The following is a 22,272-nucleotide window of genomic DNA, read 5'->3' on the forward strand; positions in this document are numbered from 1 at the left end:
TAAGTATCTTTTCTTTATTCTTTAGTATAGTTTTAGCATAGCATTCTTTAATATAATATGATATCATAAAATAATAAATTAGCCTTCTAAGAACATGGAGTCAGATTCATCATTTCCTTCCTGCCATGGGGGACCCTGAAAATACCACAATCTTCCTTCCTTACACAGTCAACATCAATTAATGTAATTGATCAAGGCCAGACTATTCCATAAATAACAGCACTCAACAGCAAAAATAATTTTAGTTCTTTCTTGCTAAAAACCAAACTAATGCAATCAAGACTACTGGGTTTTGAACTCATGAACAGTTTCAGAGATCTAAGTTGGGTTTCTGCTAGTTACTCTGGCTGCAGAATCAAAGCAGAAGATGAAAAATTTTGGATGTATTTTGTCCACACACTGGATTGTTTCTGTTGAAAATAAACTATAAAAAAATATGTTTTTGGATGTGACAATAGATGAAGACACAAAACATTAAAAGAAAAGACAATGATAGCATTATGTAAAGAATTTGTTTCATCTTATATATGGTTATTCATCAAAATTTTCTGAAGAACTGTTGGTCACACACCTATCCATAGTTTTCTAAGTTTTATATAAAATGAGTTATTTTATTGACCTTTTATATAAAATGAGTTATTTTATTGACCAGGAAGTTGATGCTCATTCTTACAAGCCACAAACACTGTGAAGCAAGAAAAGGATGGAGAATTATTGTCACAATTCAGTGCCTAGGTCCCCCTTTAGTGTTAAGTTTACATTAAATGATAGGTTGAAATTAGTCACACATATATGCAAATGCATGGAGGCTCTTTGGTTTTTTTTAATTGAGGGGTTTTGCTCCACATCATGTTTACAAGTAACTAAATGATTGTGGGTGACACAAAACTGGGGGGAGTGGCTGATATGCCACAGAGTTGTGCTACAATTGAAAGGGACCTTGACATGCTGGAGAATTGGGCTGACAGAAACCTTGAGCGTCAACAAGGAAAAGTTCAAACTCTTGCACCAATAACAACCCCTTACACCAATATATGCTGGGCACCACCCAGCTGGAAAGCAGCTTAGCAGAAGAGGACCTGGCAGCCACAGCTGACATGAATTTGAAGAAGAGCCAGTAATATGCCCTTGCAGCAAAGACTGTGGGGAAATAACAGAAAATTGGCAAGGAGTATTGTAAACACACACTCAAGTGACTTACAGCTGGGGTGTCAAAAAACACATATATCATATTAATTGTTGCTTAGCCTTGTGTGTTTGACAAGCAGAACATCTGTGTTTAGATAATATAGGCCTGTGATAGGCTTAGAGACACCCTATCAAACATTCTGGAGATTTATTCTCTGCTGCAAGAAAGATCAAGCACAGTGGTAAACTATGCCTGTGCAAACCCCTGATATACAGGCAAAACCAGCAGGATCAGTGACCCTCTAGCATGGACCAAGCTCTACAGTGCCTGCAGCTCTGTTTGTTTGCCTGGGTCCTGTTTTGAGGATCCCCAGATGGTGGAATAACAAAAATAAATGTACTCTGTGCGTTTTGTTAAGAGTTTTATGTTTGTTCCTGCATCCTGCCTGTGCTGACTCACACAAAGTTAAAAGGTATCCTGGGCTCCTCACACAAAGCACTGCCAGCAGGTCAAGGGTTGTGCTGCACTTGGCTCTGGTACCCATTTCCAGGCTCCTCACTAAAGTAGAGACATGGACATGCCAAACAGAGTCCAAGGAAGGCCCCCAAGGATGTTTAAGGGACTGGAGCATCTTTGCTGTAGGAAAAGACTGAGCCAGCTGGGACAGTTAAGTCTGGAGAAGATGAGGCTCAGAGGGAACCTTACACTGTATGTGAATACCTGAATAGATAATAGAAAAAAGAGCCAGCAGTGACAGGACAGAGTTAATGGGCACAAATTGAAACACAGGAAGTTCCCTCTGAACATCATGAGCACATCCTGCCCAGAGAATGTGTGGATCTCACTCCAATATTCAGAAGCTGCCCTTGACACCGCCGAGGGCACCTGGTTCCAGGTGGCACTTCACAGACAAGGAAAGTGGAACACATGACTTCTAAAAGTCCTTTCAGCCTCAACCTTTCTGTGATTTTGCAGTTCTCTGAAAAAGCACTCACGTCTCTATTATGTGAGGCTACAAAGTGTGCTGATGAGGAAACCATGATTTCATCAGAATCTCTTTTCATCAGGTGAAACTCTTTCCATCAAGATTAGTCAGCTTTGGTCAAACATTTCTGTTCTTTTTTTGTCCCCAAAAGATGTTTGTCTCTGTCTCAGTGCAATTCTGTTAAAACAGGGTTGTCCATGGCACTTTACAAGCTCTCAACTCTAAACTTTGAAGGCTGTGGGACACTGAGGCATAAGTTAACACATGGAGGAAGTGTTGCTGACACATTAGCTCATAGAGTCTGTGCTTTGGTGAAGGACCTAGAGCTGAAGTATCTTCCCACCAGGAGGAGGGTGTGAAGATACTATCCCTCTAGTTTATTCTTGCTGGTCCCTAATAGACTCAAGGAATTTAGTTTATCTGATAGCCTGTAGCTTCTCATAACCCCGGTACTCTCATACTGTACAAATGTACTGTGTGAGAGCTATTCATTAAAGTTTTATCTTCTGTTGAGTCTATCAATACTTGCATCCATGTACTCCTTTCATTAATTGATGAGGCAATGGATAAAATCTATTGGCTATATTTGTAACAATTTCTATCCTCACCTTTCTAAAAATTCTCTCCTCTGAATTATGCCCAGTGCTATTTTCAATGCACAGCATTTCTCCCTGTATTTCTGATGCAGACTTATACCCCACTCCTGTATCTCTAAAAGCTTCTAATCTCACTCTCCCTGGATGTCACAGTTACCTGCTCCTTCTCTCTTCATACCAATGCTGTTTTATTTGACTCTTTGCTTTGTCTCTGTGGAGCAGAAATTCAGGGTTATTTCAGATTTCTTTGTTATGTTTTTCTTATCTTCCAAGCTTTTTCCACATGCCATTAACTCACTGTCTATATAGTTTTTCTAAAACTCATATTTTACACTACAAGTACTTGATAAAATAAATCCAGTGGTATACAGCCATCCATCCAATGATAGATTAGATAGTGCTTTACCACGTAAGTCAATGCAACTTCATACTTCTTAGTCATCTCTTCCCCTTGATTAGACTTGACTATTCCATGCCAGAAGAAATGAATTACATTTTGCTCAGAATGTTACAGCCAGAGTGTTTTACTCCATTTTATATCATTCTGAAGCTGTCAGACAGGAAAGACACTTCATCCACCAACACCTGCTTTGAATTTAAGCTTTTTGCTTTTCTTCATTGTTCAGTACCTTGACTCAGCTGAATCATCTGTCTCCTCCTAAACTCTGATCCCTTTTCCAAAACTGTTGGGGTCTGTATATATCTGTATGCTGCATTAGTGTTTGAAATAACATTTCCCTTTCTGTGGATCAAGGATAATTATGCCTTTCAAATTCTCTTCTAAAACCTACTTCTTTAGCCCATCCTTTCTTCAGTGCCACTTTTGAGTAATTTGCCTACTAATATATCTCCACTTTTTAACTTCCTGTATCAAGAACCCAGATTTCAGACAATATAATCATCTTTAAACCATTTATTTAAGCATGTGTACCCACACAATCTACTTATGATTAGTTGAGAACCTGAACTCCTCTGGATTTGTTAGCCTCATTCTGAGTTAAACTTTCCTTTCCTTCAAACTAGTTTTTATTGCCCTGCTGCCAGTGGCAGCGAACATCCTGCCTGTCAGCCTTAAACATTTTTATGTGTACATTCAGGCTTTCAGTAAGGCAGTGAATCTGCCTGGGAGTCTATCTAAGCCCTATGGAATAACCTATCCATTACAATGCTCTAGTACACTATCCTCTGTAGCTCAATTCTACATCACAATTTAGGGTTCAATTTTGTTATTCTTGCATAAGAAAATCATGGTACATGAAAAATTTAATAATAACCATGTAAAAAATCTGATTTGTTTTGGGGCTTTTCCCTTTCTTTTTTTTAGAAGTGTTTCCTTTGTGACTTTATAAAGATAACTGAATGTAATTCTTGAGGTATTGTGTGCAGCCTTCCAAAAAGGAAAAATGAAAAACACATTGGATAAGCATTAAGAACTGCAAGTAAAGCAGTTCAGTAAGTGATAGAATGTTATATCACAAAACTGAGGAATAAAGCTCCTGCTTCTGCGTGTCTCTGTCAAATCAGGGATTGCAATAAAGTTCACAAGGGTTTTAATAATCCAAAGATATTTTTCTATTATCTCATATAATACATGTGGCAGTAGATCAGCTCCACCTCCTGGAAAATGAACTCTACAGTGACAGGTAAATCTACATGTCTCATTTTAAAATGTTAAAATATTAAAATAATTCAGTTGCCATTTCTCACAGCCACCAGTGCCTCTCTAAATAAGCAACTTGTTTTGAGCTGCTGGGGCACAGCACTCAAGCAGACCAGAATATAATACAAAGATGACCTTGTTGCTCTACAGCCTGTACAGCTGTAGATACAAGCAGATTAACTGTACTGGTTAGGGGTATGGCTAAGTCCTTAACTTGTGTAGGTATCCTTAAGGGTAAAGTAACACCACAGAGCCTTTTTTTGTATCTGTTTATGGAGGAAATATATAAGGAAAGTAAGTGATAATCTCTAAAAGCAGGACAAAGCACAAATCCTTAGCATTATCAGAAAGTGATGAAGAATTAGAGTGGATCAAATATAAAATTTTTTACTAGAGTGAGTGTACATGAATTAGAGAAATTATTCTATGAATGGCAAAAAGTCTTTTTCTCCGAAGAAAGGAAAATAAGGAAAAAAAAACTTACTCTAATTTTTTCCTCTTGGGAATAGCCATATTAAAATCCAACTTAAAATTTGTCATAAAATTTTAATAGACATAAATTTAAATATTTTCATTTCAATTTTTGGTTTCAATGACTTGCCTTATTAAAAACAGTCCTTCTGGATGGTCATTTGGGATTTACTTTTTTTTAAAAAAAAGTTAAAATTCTTCCGAGTGTCACAAATTCTGCAAGAGAAAACCTCACGGTGTCATGTGAAAATCAATTCTTGACCTTTTACACAGATTATCACACCTTTGTAGATCCTATAAAGAACAGCATCTACCCACTGTAAAAGTATGTCATTGCATTGTTTGGCTCACCACCTCTTCACTGTGTGTTGTTTTAGAAAGTCAAAGGAATTATAATTTCACATTACCATGTAAAACTGCATATGTGTGTCTGATAGCAGCTCATACATGTACATAGAGATCTGTGATCTTACAAGTTCCCTCTCTAGAGACTGAGAAAAGCCACACATTTCATCTAGAAAGGAAAAGATTTATAATTTATGCATGTTTATTAATTATTTTGTTTAACTGCTTCATGCCAGCTTTATGAAACAAATTGCATTTATACCATTCTGATAGCTACTTAATTATGCATGAATAATGAAGGCATAAAATCTTCAAGCAAAACTGTGCCTTCAGAATTGAATTATGAATTGGAACCTTTTTTTCAATATCAAAGATTTTTAGTAATGGTGAACGTTCTGCTCAAATGGTCTTAAAGAAAATCAGAGGTCTCGCTGCAGGAAATTCTGAGCCTATTTTTGAAAAGGTGAATGACATTACCTAAAAAAAAAAAAAAAAAAAAAAAAAAAAAAAAAAAAAAAAAGAAAGAAAGAAAAAATGCAACGCACAGACTGGATACAGAGATCCTAGAGGAAGATGTAAGGAATCCTGCACCAAGGGCTTACGGTGCAAGGAGGTGAAGCAGCCCCTGCAGCCCGGCTCCGGCCTCCGGCTCCGGCGAGCAGCAGGCTGGGCTGGCACGGGCGGGCCTGCGCTGCCACCTGGTGTTGTCACCAGCGGTGCCACAGCCTCCCCCTGACGGCACCCGCCCTCCCTGGGGCCTCCCGCCTTCCCTGCCCTTACCTGGCATGGGCCTACCGAGAGATCGGATGAACAAAGATTCCCCCCTGGCACGATGTTGTGCTTCCAGAAGTTTCCACGTGCAAACAGAGATGTGAAGGCTTCGTGTGCCACCTGCACTAGCAATGGGGGTGTGCTCTGAGCGCTGACTGTACTGTGCTCTCCTCTCTCTGCACATCCCTTCTGGTCATGACACTTCCTCTGGCCTCACCTATGTAATTCCCTCTGTATTTATTCCCAACCCAACATTAGAATGATCTCATACAGTATGACCAGAAAATATAAACCCCTTCCACACCCTTGGGGACTTCAGACAGGTGGCTCAGGGCGCCTGAGGGGGTGCCTGTGTAACACCACAATCCAGAGAGCAAATATGCCACATATATTCATCCTGTGACTGAAAAAACCGCACTTATTTATTTATTTCCAAGTTTTGTTGGGTTTTTTTTGGTTTGGTTTGGTTTGGTTTGGTTTTTTTAACCCAAGGGAAATGTAATATGCTGACAGCAACTGCAAGCACTCTAACCCAGACTAACTGCATTTTCAATAGTCAGAACAGTTAATGCCACTAATATGAGAAGTTTCAGTATTTAAACCATCCAGTGATGCTCTGATTGGTTTTTAAAAGAGTGTAGTGGTTTGAAAATCAGTCATTGTAGTGTGAGAAGAAGGGAGGGGGCAAGGGAGAAGGAAACAAAAAAAACCCAAAAAACTAATGAAATAAAAATGAAAACCAAATCATATGTGTAACACAGTCTTTTCTAAAATGGGGGCAACCTTTGATTTCCACAACAGCCTGCTGGATCCACAGACAACTTGCAACAACTGTGCTGTCACAGGGAGTTGCAGGGGTACAGAGAGGCTAAGTGTTTAGAAATTTATGTCCTTAGCAGCTCCCTCCTGAGGTTTATTTTCAATGTCCTTAGATATTAAGAAAAATGAAATCTTTGCTGTAGCTTTAAAAAATATCTGCACTGGGGTTTTCAGCTTCAGAATAATCAGGGTTTTTTAATTCATCTCACCCTAAATAAAGACCCAAAATATATATTGTTACTGAATTCTTTTTTTTCTTCATGCAGCCTGTAAACTGGTTTTACTCTCAACATAGTGAATATAAAAGCATTCGGTGTACAACCAGCCTCCATTTACTGCAGTTCATTTCAAATCTATAGATTCCTTGCAATTACCAATTGCATTACAAATATTTTATATATTTACCTCCTGGTTCTCTGGAGTATAATGGACTCATATTTTATACTGTTAAATGTGTTTATTCAGTTTGGCAAAACAAATATACATTGGATTTTGTGCTTGCTAGATTTTTTGTTATTAGGACAGAAAATTTTCTATATGACATGACAAATCATTTATGGAACTCCTAATATGTCCTATTTTGTATCAGTGTAGATGTTCAACACTTCCAAAAATGAAGGTATTTAACTGCAGATTTTAACCATTGCACGTGTCATGTTTTTTACTACTTCACATAGCCTAGCTTTAAAGTCTTAATTTGTATATAATTTCTATACATTAAATTCAATTGAAAAATCATGAATTGCTGTGGAAAATAATCAAATTATGAGTAAGAACATAATACATAAATAATAAGTTTGTAGTCTGCTGTTTTGTTAATAGTCCCTCAGAGTTTGGGCAGTGAGATCTTTTATTTAGGGCCAAATCTTGTTCAAACACATACAGTCCTACACAGGTTAGTGCTACAATTTGGTGGACAAGAACAGCATTTATCTTGTTTTCCAGAGTAAAATAACTAAAATGAATATGCAACATTAGAATATGACTAGACAGTCCTCTTTCTTGATCTTTACCGGAAATATTGAGGGGCTTCATGATCTCTGTGCCACCCTTATTTGATTTATCTAATTGGGTTGGAAAGGATTTCTCAATACTCTGCTTAGATGTGTCTCATGGAGGTGGAGACCCACTTTTCTTCTGAAGATGGAAATAATACCTCCACTTAACCTTGGGCCTCTGTACTTTGATGGAAAAATTCTAAGAGATATTGTACAGTCTTACTAGTACTTTTTCACTTCAGAGAAATTACCTTTTTTGTGCCTGGAAGCTCTGGCATACAGAATTCTTCTACTGCTAACAACACTGAGTCATGCAATAATTTCCTCCTTGCCGGCTGACCTGGCCTGTTGTTGGGAGGAGACACAAGTACATGGGGGAACAATGTGCAGCATCATCTCTAGCCACCAAGCTGGGATCTGACAGTTAAGCATAGCAAACTAAACTGTTGATGCACTCCTGCCACAGGGACATCCATCATAAGACCACTTTAAAATGGGTATGACAGTGGGTATGTGTTCTTTCTTTACTGACACCAATTAAAAAAGAAAATGAAAAGAAAAAGGGAAGCTTAGTTCATTTAAGCATTGTCAACCTTAGGATGACAATGCTTAAATGAAGTTGATTCTGCCTGAAAGTGCGGTCTATGTAAGTTTGAAGGGATTTGATTTATCTGAAGGTAAGTTTAGTTGTTGTCATGCTTATCAGGTTGCTTATCAGGTGGACCATTCTTGTAATACTGTGGTTTTATTTATAGGTGAGACTACCGTATGCAGTTCTTCACGAGACACAACTTGAAATATTTTGATAAAATGAGATGCTTGCGGAAACGATCAGCAGTGTCGTTCTTAGGAATCCTTGTTGTTTGCTTGCTCTTCATGAACTTGTACATTGAGGATAGTTATGTTTTGGTAAGTTGCAAAGAAGTGATCCTGAAAAAACAAAACAGTAAAACACCCCTAGTAAAATGGTAAATTGTTGAGGATAAACTACATCTGAACTATTTGTGTGAGCTGTTTTTCAACATGTTTTGTATACGCTGCAAATCTCACCTCTGAACACTGCATTAAATGCTATTATAGAAATAAAATTATAAAAGAAAATTTACACCCATTTTATCTACTTTAAGCTCTTTGCATAAATAATTTCATTTTAGTGAGTTTATTTTTTGTGTTTCCTACTTTTTGTAACTCAGATTTTAGTCTGATTGTTTCAGTACTACAACATTAAAAATTAGACAAATGAAACCTAATGTAAGTTTATGATTTTGGAAAAAAATTCTGGAAATATTTATGTTAGGAATTTCAACAAATAAGCTACTGGCAACATAGCACAACTCTATGGTTTATGTGTAACCTAGGGGTGTTTCAGTGCTGAATGCCAAGTGAGCCCTGGAGACTCAATTAATGGATTGAATTTCCAGTACTTTGGAGATTGGACTGGGCCCAGTAAAAAATCATAGCGGTGGAAAACTGAATCTTGCAAGTAGTAAAATGGCTAAACAGAATTTGTTATATTGTGATATGACTAGATAGTGCTGTCTTTATCTTCAATTGAATGGGGACAGTATGGATTTTCCAATATTTTGAAGTGTGAATTCTGATCTCATTTGCATCTGAAAAGAAACATAATAGTATGTCAAAAAGTGTAATACACAAGCAGTAAAATCCTTATGTTATTATCAGAACCATATATACAGTCATCATTATTTTAATTTAAAATATTATAATTATAAAATTAGTTATAACAGTACTGTAAATATTTACAATATGAATATTATGCTAGTACTTTTTTAGGCCATTGAAAAGATAGCCCATTCTTGTAGCATGTTATTCCATTACAGATGTATTTCTTTGTGTACCACAAAGGTTTTTCACTTTTTTATTTAACTTTTCTTGGTTATGATAAAATTTGATCTGACTTATCACTTTTTTTTCCTAGTGGCATTTTCCCTAATGTTTCTTCTCTGTTCAATAATTGCTTCAAAGTCTCCCAGATGTTTCTGAAAGTGTTTTTATTATCATTGCTAATGGTGTTCCTCTTGGCTTGTTTTTGAAATCTTCCTGCCTATTTGCCAGCTCCCCAGATGGCTCCATGTCTTTTTCTTAATTTCTCTTTCCCCCTCCCTGCCACCTTTTATAAATTCACTCTCTTTCATTGCTTCTCTCATCACAGTTCTGGCATGTTTGCATTCATGCAGCTCTCAGCCAAGTCTCTTGCCAAGTCTCCTGAGAGTTCTTCCAGGTCTCTTGATACCTTTATGGTCCATCAAGTGTTTTTCAAGTGCGTTAGGATGTTGACTTTTCAACTTATTTATTTAGTTTTATTCTCAAGCTTCCTGACCCTGTCTGACAGCTCCAAACACACCCTGTCTGGAGTGTTTTCTCTGCTGAGGTAAAAGATGAGCAATTTCACTGTTTGTGGTGAAGAGAAATACACTTGGGAAAAGCTTTTGAGCACAGAAGGCTAACCAGTTTCCCTCAGGGAATGAAAATCTGAAAGTCCTCAGAGCCCTAAACTGCAGCCCATCTCCTGCTGGACGAAGGTAACTGTTAGAGGGAAGACAACTGAGCCAGAGTTCCTCCTCACAGTCTCAGGCTGTGCAAGGGCTTGTGGTGCTGGTGTCTCTGGCACCAGATGTAACACAAGTGTCTTTTTCAAAGAGTTAGAGTATTAAAATGACATTCATTTTGGTAAACCCTAAGAAGGGAGAAGAGAAACTTTCTGGTTTTCCTCAAAGGGTCTCACATATCCAGAGAATCCCTTCACTGTTTTCTGCAGGGCATTTGCTGCAGAAATGGAAAGTAAGGGCCCATGTGGCAAAATAACTGAAGTATATTGGGTGGAGGACATGCAGTTATGCAGTGCTGATACATGTGTATTAGAAAAGCAGTTTAAGGTGGTTCATCTGCAATGTATGAGCTGCATTTGATCAAGCATTTTGAAGACATATTAAGCTAAAATATACCAGATATCACCATATTCACAAGGGAGTCTTCTACCTACTCAGAGTTGTAAGTGGATTGTAAGTGAAGCATGTGTTCTGTGCTCTTCTATGAATACTAATCACTGTTTTGGGCAATATGCAAAGAATTACACTATTGTAATTGACACAGCATCCTAAGCAGAGCAGGGCATCTTCATAAAGGGTGGAGAACTGTGGCACTTCATCCTTTGGCACCCACATGAATCTGCCAGCAAACACTGGAATGCAAGTAAGAGTTTAGTTAACAGAAGAAAGCCAAAACCATTCTAGAAAAAGCTAGAGAAGAAAACCAAGAAGAGTTAATCAAGCTACTCAGCTTCACTGACCTCTACATAGTCAGAGATAAAAGAAACAGATTTTAATCTTTTGAAAAAAATCCAGATATCTGTTTTGCCCGTCATTCAACAAAAGAATGAAAGAGCAGCTATTAAAAAGAAATGTTAGCCACAAAAGCCATTTATTAAAGAGGGGGCAAAAAAGGAAAATTTTTGTGGTCAGTTTAGATATTTTGCTTGTTAAAATCAAAACATTTTCTTCTGACATTGTCTATTTCTAAAAATTTTATGTAGCAAAACCTCAGCCAGCAGAATAAGCTTCCATTCCAAGACCTTATGAAACAAGGAATTTTGGTGCTCCATTCTGGAACCCATGACACAATGTTTTGTTTGCTTCTCAGATATTAAAGAAAGGTTTTGAAAAAAGAAAGTTTTTGGACCAGCCTTTTTTCTTTTCCACCTGACATTTTTAATGGAAAATCTCCTCAAGTTTTGGTGTATTTTCTTTCAAGATCATCAAGTTACATTTTAATCTTGAACTTGATCATCAAATTTCCTCTCATAATTTATGAGCAAATGCAAAGTGGTACATAAGCACTTGAGAGAAATTACTTAAGAGACACTGAAGATCAAGAGAGCATAACAGTGCAGGTAGATGCTCCTGGATGTCTGCCAAAGATCTTTACTAAGCTCAGAAGTGGATTTTTTTGCTACTTCTGTGCAAGAAAAACAATGAACTATAAATGAATGTAAGATCAGTTTACAGAAAGATTTATTTGTGCTATAAAATATAGCTTTGACACATTTTTAATATTTATGCCATTAAATATGAGCACTGTTTACTGTTTCTGTGGTTGTTTCAGTTAGCAGCAGTACTATGACTGCACAATGCTCTCATTTAATGACAGATCCCAAAGTTTTAGTGCATTAACATATTGCATACATCAAAAGAAACAAACTCATTCACTCATGTGCCTGTCATCAGACTAAAATCAAACCACATAAATTAAATAAGCATTCCTACATTTAAATACAGTCTTCATGAGCTGTTAGATATTTTTTCTTCTCTTAAGGACTGAGGAGCAGACTTTCCCTGAGGCCCAAGTGACATTATGGGTAGGGCACTACTGATGAAGCCACTCTTTCCCTTCTGTGCCTTTACTATCACTAGGGAAGCCTCTTGGAAGAGGACTGAAGAAGGAGGAATGAAGGGGAGGTGTGGTGATAAATGTACATTTTGACTATGCCATCAAAAATGTTCTCCAAATTCAGAGAAACTTTTACTGTCTGCATGATCACATGCATTTCTTCTTATTGCAAATCTGAGTCAAAGCTTCTCAGAAAAATGAGAAAAATTCTCAAAATGAGCCAGATGCCAGAATCCAGATTTGTCTTTCCTTTGCAGCAGTTTTTGTATATTTTTTAATCACAGAAACATTTTTTAAAAATCTTCTGTGTTTTTACATCTGTGAAAGTTATCCTATTTGTTGTTGAGTGATATTTTCTTATCCCTCTTTTGAATACCACAGCATTTTTTGGCCAATAATTTAATATTTGCTACCTTTCCAGAATTTTATGCAAAGTATTTTTTTTTCTTTTTCTTTTATTGTAATCTGAAGGTTTATGGTAGATTTTCTGTAGTCAAAATATATGATATTCAGCAATGCCTGTTGGTTTGTGGGGTTTTTGTTTGCTTGTTTGTTTTTGTTTTAAATGAGGTGACATCTACATGCTTTCATGAAAGCTGAAACTGAAAAATGTTATTCTTGGAAACCTTCCTGTCCATGTTTCCTCTCTAACTGACATTCACAAATGTGTTTCTCTCTCTCTCTCCCTTTTTTTGTTATTTCTGTTTTCCTGCTAATAGGAAGGGGACAAGCAATTAATCAGAGAGACAGCCACACACCAGCTCAACCCAGAGCGTTATGTTCACAGTTTTAAAGATTTGTCTAATTTCTCAGGATCTATAAACATTTCCTATCGCTACCTAGCTGGAACACCTTTGCCAAGGAAAAGTAAGTAACTGCAATTTGAATATTGCAAAATGAGGCAATCTAAAAATAGTCCCTGTGGTATTTCTATGCAAGAGGGGCCGAGTTAAGCAGTGACAGTCTCAAGAGAGTTAGTGGCCATTCTTGTGTGGCCTCTAGTCCAGACCTAGCAGCCTGATTACCTTCTGCCTGACTTGTAGATGCCCTGCGGGCAGCCTCCGGATGGTCTGTGGGAGCATAATTCCATGGATCTCCTCCCAGGCAAGAGGAAGATGATTTAGGAAGCAGAAGCAAGGCACATGCTGGTGGTGTTCTGCAACCACCCTCTGAGACCATACTGTCAATCTCTGTATAACTGGTAAATCCAATCTTAAGTGTGCTTGGCATAACACAGGTGCACCCCTCAGGTCCACTACCCTGCCAGCCCAGTAGCTGCAAATGGACCTCCTTACTCCTTTAGCTGGGCTAAAAAGGAGAATTGTGCTCTTATCGGAACAGTAAAGGAGGATTCCTCTCACAGCCATCTGCAGATGGACTATTTAGCTATTCTTCACACATGGTTCAAGACTTTCCTCTAAAAGTGAAATATGGCCATACCTAGGTGTCCTTTGGGTTCCAAATCAACCATTTCACATACATAAACAAAACCCTGAAGTCCAAGCCCAGAAGGTAAAATAAAATAGTACGTGAGTTGCAGAAAGCTATAAAGTCTGTTCAAATTAGATTTGAAAAATCTAATGGCTCTGTATGCAGTGTAAATTACTTCTGGGGGTTGTGCTTCACTGTACCACTTCATTTTGAGCAGACTTAAGCCTCAAGAGAAACCCTGAATCACTATCAGAGCAGTCTTTTACAAATGACTACATTTTAAGAAAGTTGGGGTAGGTTCAACTTAGGTACACATTGTCAATTACACAGTCTTAACATTTCTTCATCAGAAGCGACAAAAATAGAGATATATTAGCAAACATCTGAAAAAAATTCTGATTTGGAATGCTGGTAAGAATACAATGACAGTGACAACAAAACAGCAGAAATGAAATTTCATGTTTTATAAGATATATCTCTGTCTAGAAAGAACATAACAGCATTAAAAAAATATTTGTACAAGCAAGGAGAGAAGTTCTACTTTAAAATAATGTCTAAATTGAACGGTGTTCCCTTTAAAACGCTTGATGACTCCTGAAAAAGGGTTGGAAGAAAAACTACCAGCAAGGAAAAACTAGACAAATTCACCTAAAAATGAACACACTGAGAAATCACTATCCATGCAAAATTCATAAAACTGTAAAGTTATGCAGAGACGTAACTAGACTTTTAGAGGGCTTAAAATGATAGGAATGCTGCATTTGGTAGTTCCTTGCTTTCCAAATATGGTGTGAATAATCCCCTCACAATCCCCTTTCTTTTGGCAGATTTACAGCCTTATCATTGTATATGTGGTTTTGTCTACAAGACATAAACATACACACTGCTTTGGCATTTGTCCCCAGAGTGCTACTCCTGGCTGTAAACAAGTGAATGTTTAACACAATAGTCTCCATATGTCCATTATGCTCGCAATATCACACCTCCTAATGAAAAGGCAATAAATGTCCTTTGTCGCATGCAGCTCCATAAACTCACATACCAAATTTCCCAGTCTTCGCCATTCACAAGGTTTATTTAATATAAACACAGCTCTGGAGAATATCTTTGTGATAAAATTGCTTCCAATATCAGATTCTCAGTTTCTGTTTGAACTGTCTTTTGTACAGGGTATCTTACAATTGGACTATCCTCTGTAAAACGGAGAAAGGGAAACTACTTGCTTGAGACCATCAAGTCCATATTTGAGCAGTCAAGCTATGAGGAACTCAAAGAAATTGCAGTGGTAGTACAGCTGGCAGATTTTGACTCAGCCTGGTGTGAAGGCATGGTCCAGGATATTTCACAGAAATTTGCACATCACATAATTGCGGGCAGATTAATAGTTATTCACGTCCCTGAGGATTACTATCCTGTACTGGATGGCCTTAAGAGAAATTACAATGACCCCGAGGACCGCGTGAAGTTCCGATCAAAACAAAATGTAGATTATGCTTTCCTTCTAAACTTTTGTGCTAATCTTTCTGACTATTATGTGATGCTGGAGGATGATGTTCGCTGCTCAAAGAATTTTTTGACTGCTGTTAAGAAAGTAATTACCTCACGAGAAGGATCCTACTGGGTGACATTGGAATTCTCCAAGCTGGGGTACATTGGAAAGCTTTACCATTCCCATGACCTACCACGCCTGGCCCATTTTCTATTGATGTTTTACCAAGAAATGCCTTGCGATTGGTTGCTCATCCACTTTCGTGGGCTGTTAGCTCAAAAGGAAGTGATACGTTTTAAGCCATCTCTCTTCCAGCACATGGGATACTACTCATCTTACAAAGGAGCTGAAAATAAGTTAAAGGATGATGATTTTGAAGAGGAATCCTTTGATATCCCGGACAACCCACCTGCAAACTTGCACACCAATATGAATGTATTTGAAAACTATGAGGCAAGCAAGGCTTACAGCAGCATTGATGAGTACTTCTGGGGCAAAGCTCCTTCTACTGGAGACTTCTATGGGATTGTATTTGAAAAGCCCATTAAAATCAGTAAAATTAAAGTTGTCACTGGAACTGAAGATCGGCAAAATGACATTTTACATCACGGGGCCCTGGAAGTAGGTGAAAAGATTGTAGGCAGTAAAAAAGGAAGACAATGTACGACTTACTTGAGACTAGGGGAGTTCAAAAATGGAAATTTTGAAATAACAGATGTAGAGCACAAAGTTCTGTTTGATATTAACTGCATGAGAATACTTGTTACTAAAAGTCAAAAAGAATGGCTGATCATTAGGAGCATTAGCGTCTGGACTTCTCAAACACCAAACCAATAGAGTGAGCGACCTGAGAAGGTACAGGGTGCATACAATCAACTGGGTCACAACTGGTGCCACTCCCCAGAAAAACAAACACTTCAGCTCTGCACTAGAGACACAGAATATCTGGGGAAATCACAAAACAAGTAAAGCAATTTATTTTTTACCAGTTTGGTCAGGCAATATACAAACATTTATTTGTTGAAAATTTCGAATTTTATAGAAAACAAAAGGTTCTCAAACCTCTCTTGAGATCTTTAAACCCTTTTTTTATTATTATTTCTCTGTAAGAGAGATCTTGTGGACTATACAGAACAAAAAAAATCTGTCTTATAACTGCCAAAAGGTTTAAATCTATGACCATTATGTTGTGAAAAGAAATTGGGTTGCACCTTATGCACATAAAAATTTTAAATCCTATGGTAGTATGCGTTTGTACTGTAGTTGGTAATGTGTTTCTTTTCCAGGCAGTTGTGACAAGATCTGTCCTGAAACTGGCAGTTTACTTCTGAGCACTGTAAGAAAATAATGTGGCTAGTCATTGCAACTTCTTGTCAAAAAGGAATGTATGAAATTATAAATCTGACATGACAATTATGTAAAAAATAGATAATTGCATCTGTTTTTCTGTCTCAACAAATATCCTTTGTTCTTTTTCCTGGCTCCTTTCACTGAAATGAGCACTACTTGGATTCTATATTACTTAAGGGACCAATTTATTCTCCTTACTTGTCCAAATTGCCTCACACCAAGCAAGCCTTCTGCTTGACTACCAATGTCAGTATCAAACCCAGGTACCTCAAGAGCAGCATATGTCTCTTAGAGAGGCATCTCAACAGATCTCAGCTTCAACATGTTTTGTTCCTTCACGATATGGAGAACTCCCTCTGAGAAATTTGCAGACAGCTGAATACTACAGCATGGTTTCCAAGGGTTGTCATACCTTCCATATCTACCTGCCCATGCACGGTACAAATGCAAAATGTGCTGGGTTAATCAGTTGGGGGTGAATGTAATCTCCAGTCTGTCCTGGATGATCTGTAGTCAACAGAAGAGAAACAAAATTAAGAATTCTAATACAATGAGAAATGAATATGCTTCTTAATTAGGAGGGTTTTGGGTGTTTGGGGCTTAAGTTTTTTTTAATTCTGATTGTATTAGTATTGTAGACATCTTCCCACTGACTCTGGTTATTTCCTATAAATATATTTTGCCTGGCTTTAGACAATAAGCAGAAATGTTCCTCCAGTCCATATGACTTCAGTGTTAGCTCTGGGCTTCCAGTGCATCATACAGGGAATCTATATAGCATATGATTTACACTATATGCATAGATTTAGATTTAGAGAATCGATGGGGTTTTATTCCTCTAAGAAATTCCCTAGATTGTCTCAGTAGACACACTAAGAAATACATGAGTTGCAAGTGTGACAGAGATGAACATTCTATTGTCAATCTCATGAAAGCTGTGCTTATCATCTGATTGCATTTAGGGGGTTTAGTTAAACCTGGAAGGCAAGAATTAAATTTCAAGAATGCTTGCACTGACAAAGACTGAACTAGCTACTGGATGAGTACATACAAACCTAAGATGTCTATTTCAGAAGGATAAATTATTTTTAAAATCTACACAAAACATCAATGCAATTGATTTTCCTGGTTCATAAATCTGGAGTCTAGCTTTGGCAAATCGTCCAATACAGAGGTAAGGTATATTGTCAAATAAATCTTCTGATGTATGCTTCTATCTAATTCAGAAAAAGATCTTTTTCTCAAAGAAAGTCTTTGCTTCTTTGTTCCTTAATGTATACCTAAATCTCTGGTTTTTTACATACATATCTTCAATAAAATAAATTTAAAGTGTCATACGTGTTCAACTTGAAAAGGAAAATTAAAGCTCTCTTTAAAAAAAAGGGAAATACATACTAATTTTAAATTATTATAAATACTTATGAAGGACTTTTTAATATTGATATTCCACATTTCAAAAATAATTAGCTGGTAATTAGTTATTAGTCAATCTCCATTTTTTTTAAAAATAAGCTGTCCGTCTTCTATAGAATCACAGAATGGTTTGGGTTTAGAAGGACCTTAAAGATCATCTAGTTCCAACCCCCCTGCCATGGACAGAGATTTCTTCCACTGGATCAGGTCACACAGAGCCACATCCAGACCAGTGTTGAACACCTCCAGGGATGGGGCATTCACAACTCCTCTGGAAAACCTGTTCCAGTGCCTTGCTGTTACCACAATAAAGAATTTCTTCCCAATATCTATTCTAAACCTACTTTCATGCCCTGGTAAAAAGTCCTTTTCCAGCTCTCTTGTAGGGTCTCTTTAGGTGCTATAAGATCTCCACAGAGCCTTCTGTTCTGCAGCTGAACAACCCCAACTCTGAGCCTTTACTCATAGCAGAAGTGCTCCGGCCCTACAATCATTTTCGTAGCTCTCCTCTGTATCCATTTGATCATAAACATGTAATTCATTAATTTTCCTTGATCCCTAACTATTAGGGCCAAAACAAACATTACTAGGTTAAGCAGGAACCTTTACTTTTATTCAGAAATGCAATATGTCTGAAGCAGTTTTCTAAATTAGAAAATACACTCAATCCCAAGATTTCAAATATTCTTGCAATCAAAACCATAGACAATGTGAATGGCTAGTACAAATTAAATGTTCTCAACATAAGCCTAAGCAATCTAAATGGTATTTTTTAATTACAAGCTGAACAAAACTGCTCTCCTTTTCAAAATAACACTTGTAATGGATCTCATTTTTGGCACAAGGGTTTAGCAGCAAGATCTCTCATCTGGTTTTTACCACTTTTAGGAGATCACACCCAAAAATGCCCTCAGAGAAAGTTTTCCTTGGCTTTGAATACTAGTAAGTGCTAGGAATGAGAGGCATACACCATTCTTACTGTTGAATTTGACCTGGCTTTGAAGAAATAATTAATACATTTATTCCAGCAAATCCTAGAATTCAGTTATAAAAGCTAATGTTTTGAGCACTCACTGTAGGGCATCCAGCTTCTCCTTCACTGAACACATATCTTATCCATCATATTCACAAAAAAATGGTTACCAGATTCTGGAAGGAAAAAAAAAAAGAAGCCATAAAATATCTTTTTGTGGCACCCAAAACTGTCCCCAACACTCAAGGTGAGGCTGCCCCAGTGCAGAGCAGAGTGGGACAATCCCCTCCCTTGCCCAGCTGGTGATGCTGTCCCTGATACCCCCCAGGGCAGGGCTGGTCCTCCTGGATGTCAGGGCACTTCTGACTCGTGTTCAACTTGCTGTCAACTGTAAACCCCAGGTCCCTTTCCACAGCTCTTCTTTGCAGCATCTCATTCTCCAGTCTGTCCATACATCCAGGGCTGCCCCATCCCAGGAGCAGAATCCTGCACTTGCCCTTTGTTGAACCCCATTTGTTGACCCCAGGTGGTCACTGCCCACCTCTCTAACTTTTTGAGATCTCTCTGCAGGGCTGCTGTTCTGGGAGTTGACACATCCTCCCAGTTCTGTATCATCTGCAAGCTCACTTGGTATCCCTTCCAGTCCTGCATCTTGAGTCGTTTCTGAAGATGTTGAAGAACACAAGGTCGAGAATGGAGCCCTGTGGAACCCCGCTAAACGACAGGACCCGAGTCCAATGTCACCCCTTTCACTATAACTCTTTGTGAGCCAGTTGCTATCCCATCACATGATGTGTTTATCCAGCTGTGTGTTGGATTATTTTCCAGAATAATCCTGTGAGAGACACTATCAAAAACTTAGCTGAAATCCAAGATCACATCAACCACCTTCCCTTGATGAACTAGATGGGTTACCTTGTTATAAAGGGAAATCAGGTTTGTTAACCTGGACTTCCCTCTCATGAAGCTGTAGTGGCTGTGTCCAATGACTGAGTCACCTTTTGGGTGTTTTTCACCTGAATAATCATCATAACATTACCAGGCACTGAAGTGAGACTGACACCTTCCACAAATACTGAAAATATTGCACTGTGGTCCGGACAGTGATGCATCTGTTCTGAACTTACCTACATGTATTGCTCCTACTAACACCTTTTGGGATTGCTGATTGTATAACATAGGGAATTCTTGGGAAGTAAAATATTTTTCACTTCAAATTAAAAGAAGAAATGAGCCCTTACTGGAGAATAAACAAATCCAGGACATGGCAATTTTCAGGACCACCAATTTTAGAATATTTAAGATAACTACTATGATATGGGTAATTCACTAAGATTCTATACAAATGTAATATTTTTTAGATCAATCTGATATGGTGCTCTGTTTTACTGTCTGGTCAGTATTCTCCTATGTAAGACACTAATGTTTTCACTTTTATAAAAGGACATTGGAAACTTGTTCATTATTGAATTTCTACAAGTTAAATAAAGAGGAAACTATGACACCTTAGAGAAGATTTCATTCTGGAAACTTATTAAAGCAACAAACCCAATATCTAACTATCTTAAAAACTGCAGATGACATCAGTTTTCATTGTGAAGCATTTCAGAGAATCTGATGGAAATGATAGTTCTTAGTGCTCTCTAGTTGAATTTGCAATTCTGTTAGACTACATTTAAATAAGTATTAAATTATGAGTTGTAATGCAGATCATGTGTCATGAGCTCTAGCAGTGTCATACCCTCAAATGGTAAAGTATAACATTTTGTAAAAACAAGTGGAAAATACACATGTATCATAATGAAAACAGATGATTTTTATGTCATATGCTATATACAAAGACAAATTAATTAGACCATCTCCACCACTCCATAAGCTTTTCAGATAAAGCAAAATAAGGGGCTTAATTTTTGTTTTTCAATCCTTAGTCCTTGAAGACAAAAATTATTAAATTTATACTCCCTTTAATCAAAACTGTGTTGACCTATATATCATAGAAAACTGAAAGGGTGGTTTTGCAAAATAATTATATATATACACATACAGAAATATTTGTCTTATCGTCTTTATTTTAGTTTTAGCCACCCTGGAAGAGTGAAATGAAGATATTCTCCATATAGGTGTATTTTGGTATCTTCAGATGGCATTTTCCAATATCTTGCCTCTTTTACTAGTTTTGCCACAGCAAATACATACTGTGTCATGCTTGCCCTTTGGTAGAACAGTCAGGCATGTAAAGGAAGGCTACATTGCTGTTTTTGCTGTAAAAGAAGAGAAATTGGACCATGTCCAGAGTCTGCACAACACTTGTCTAAGATCTGATTCCTTCTGCTCGAGTCCTTCATGATGATGGGAGGCCATGCAAGAGGTTTGTCCTGCACTTTCATCTCCTAGATAATTAGAGATACAGATCTATTTTTGTATGAATACATATAATATGTATAAATCTATACAAAACTACATGATTTATAGTAACTTTTACGGGTAATTTCCTATCAGCAACACCATTCTTCCCAGAAGGGATGTTCAGTGTCTTCCTCATAAATACTGTCTTGCAATGAGAATAAATTTTTGAGCTTCAAAAAATGGAATATATACCTCCACCTCAATCCAAAGAATTATTTATTGCATGTAAGTTTAACAATGAAATTAAATACATAGAAAGAATAATTTCAATACCATATCCATAATAGTAGTCTGCTGTTAAATTGCCATGAAATTTAATTGGCAGCTGGGCAGATATTCAACTATTTTTCAGCCACATTTATAGGTGTTTTTCAACTGTCATGCTACCTAATACGGTTCTCAAATAAAATTCCACTTTGCTCTGATAGTTGTAAAAAGGTTCTTAAAATTCCATGTAGAACTTGAAAGTACTTTAAGTAGGATTATATTGCTGATTAAACCCTTTGTCAACCCCTTGGCTGGGCTTAGGTAAGAATTTCACATTTAACAAGTAAAGCTGAACATCAAAAGCTGATGTTCATTTCCTCTGTTCAGACTATGAAATAGCTGCCTTTCTTCTTTATTGCTATTTACCCGTTAATGTTGGTTTTACTGTTGCCAGACTGAATTCTGGAGCAAAAATTTAAAGTATTTTGGCTTTTTTTTCTTTAGTATATCATGCGCCACTAAGAGCAGAGATCTAAAGGTGTAAGTTAAACCCTTACACCAGCCTTTGCTGCTGCTGAATGTCTCTTGCGGTGCGCTCGTGCCACCTGGGTTCAGTTCATTTGCAACTTTAGAATCTATTCTATTTTCATGTTACATTTTCACCAGCACACACAGCCACTCCTTTCTTCTCTCTTTAATTTCAATACTGCATAAATGAACATCATCTTGTGTGAATATTGCCAAACCACTTTCACCTCCATTCAGGAAACTGGGATGGTTACTGCCATTTATTTCTCAGAATTACTTCCTGCTTTTGGCCAT

At 37.4% G+C, this 22,272-nt stretch overlaps 1 protein-coding gene across 1 annotated transcript in view; it reads left to right on the forward strand.

Moving 5' to 3' along the window:
- MGAT4C (MGAT4 family member C) overlaps window positions 1-20,341 on the forward strand; it is a 331,148-nt gene extending 310,807 nt beyond the window's left edge. Inside the window, 4 exon segments of the mRNA XM_054632035.2 lie at window positions 8,530-8,555; window positions 8,557-8,683; window positions 12,901-13,048; window positions 14,782-20,341. Coding sequence (XP_054488010.2) covers window positions 8,530-8,555; window positions 8,557-8,683; window positions 12,901-13,048; window positions 14,782-15,938 — 1,458 coding nt within the window. The 3' untranslated portion in view covers window positions 15,939-20,341.
- Window positions 20,342-22,272: the final 1,931 nt, after the last annotated feature.

Source organism: Agelaius phoeniceus, chromosome 5, assembly GCF_051311805.1.
Source record: "Agelaius phoeniceus isolate bAgePho1 chromosome 5, bAgePho1.hap1, whole genome shotgun sequence".
NCBI classification, from domain to species: Eukaryota; Metazoa; Chordata; class Aves; order Passeriformes; family Icteridae; genus Agelaius; species Agelaius phoeniceus.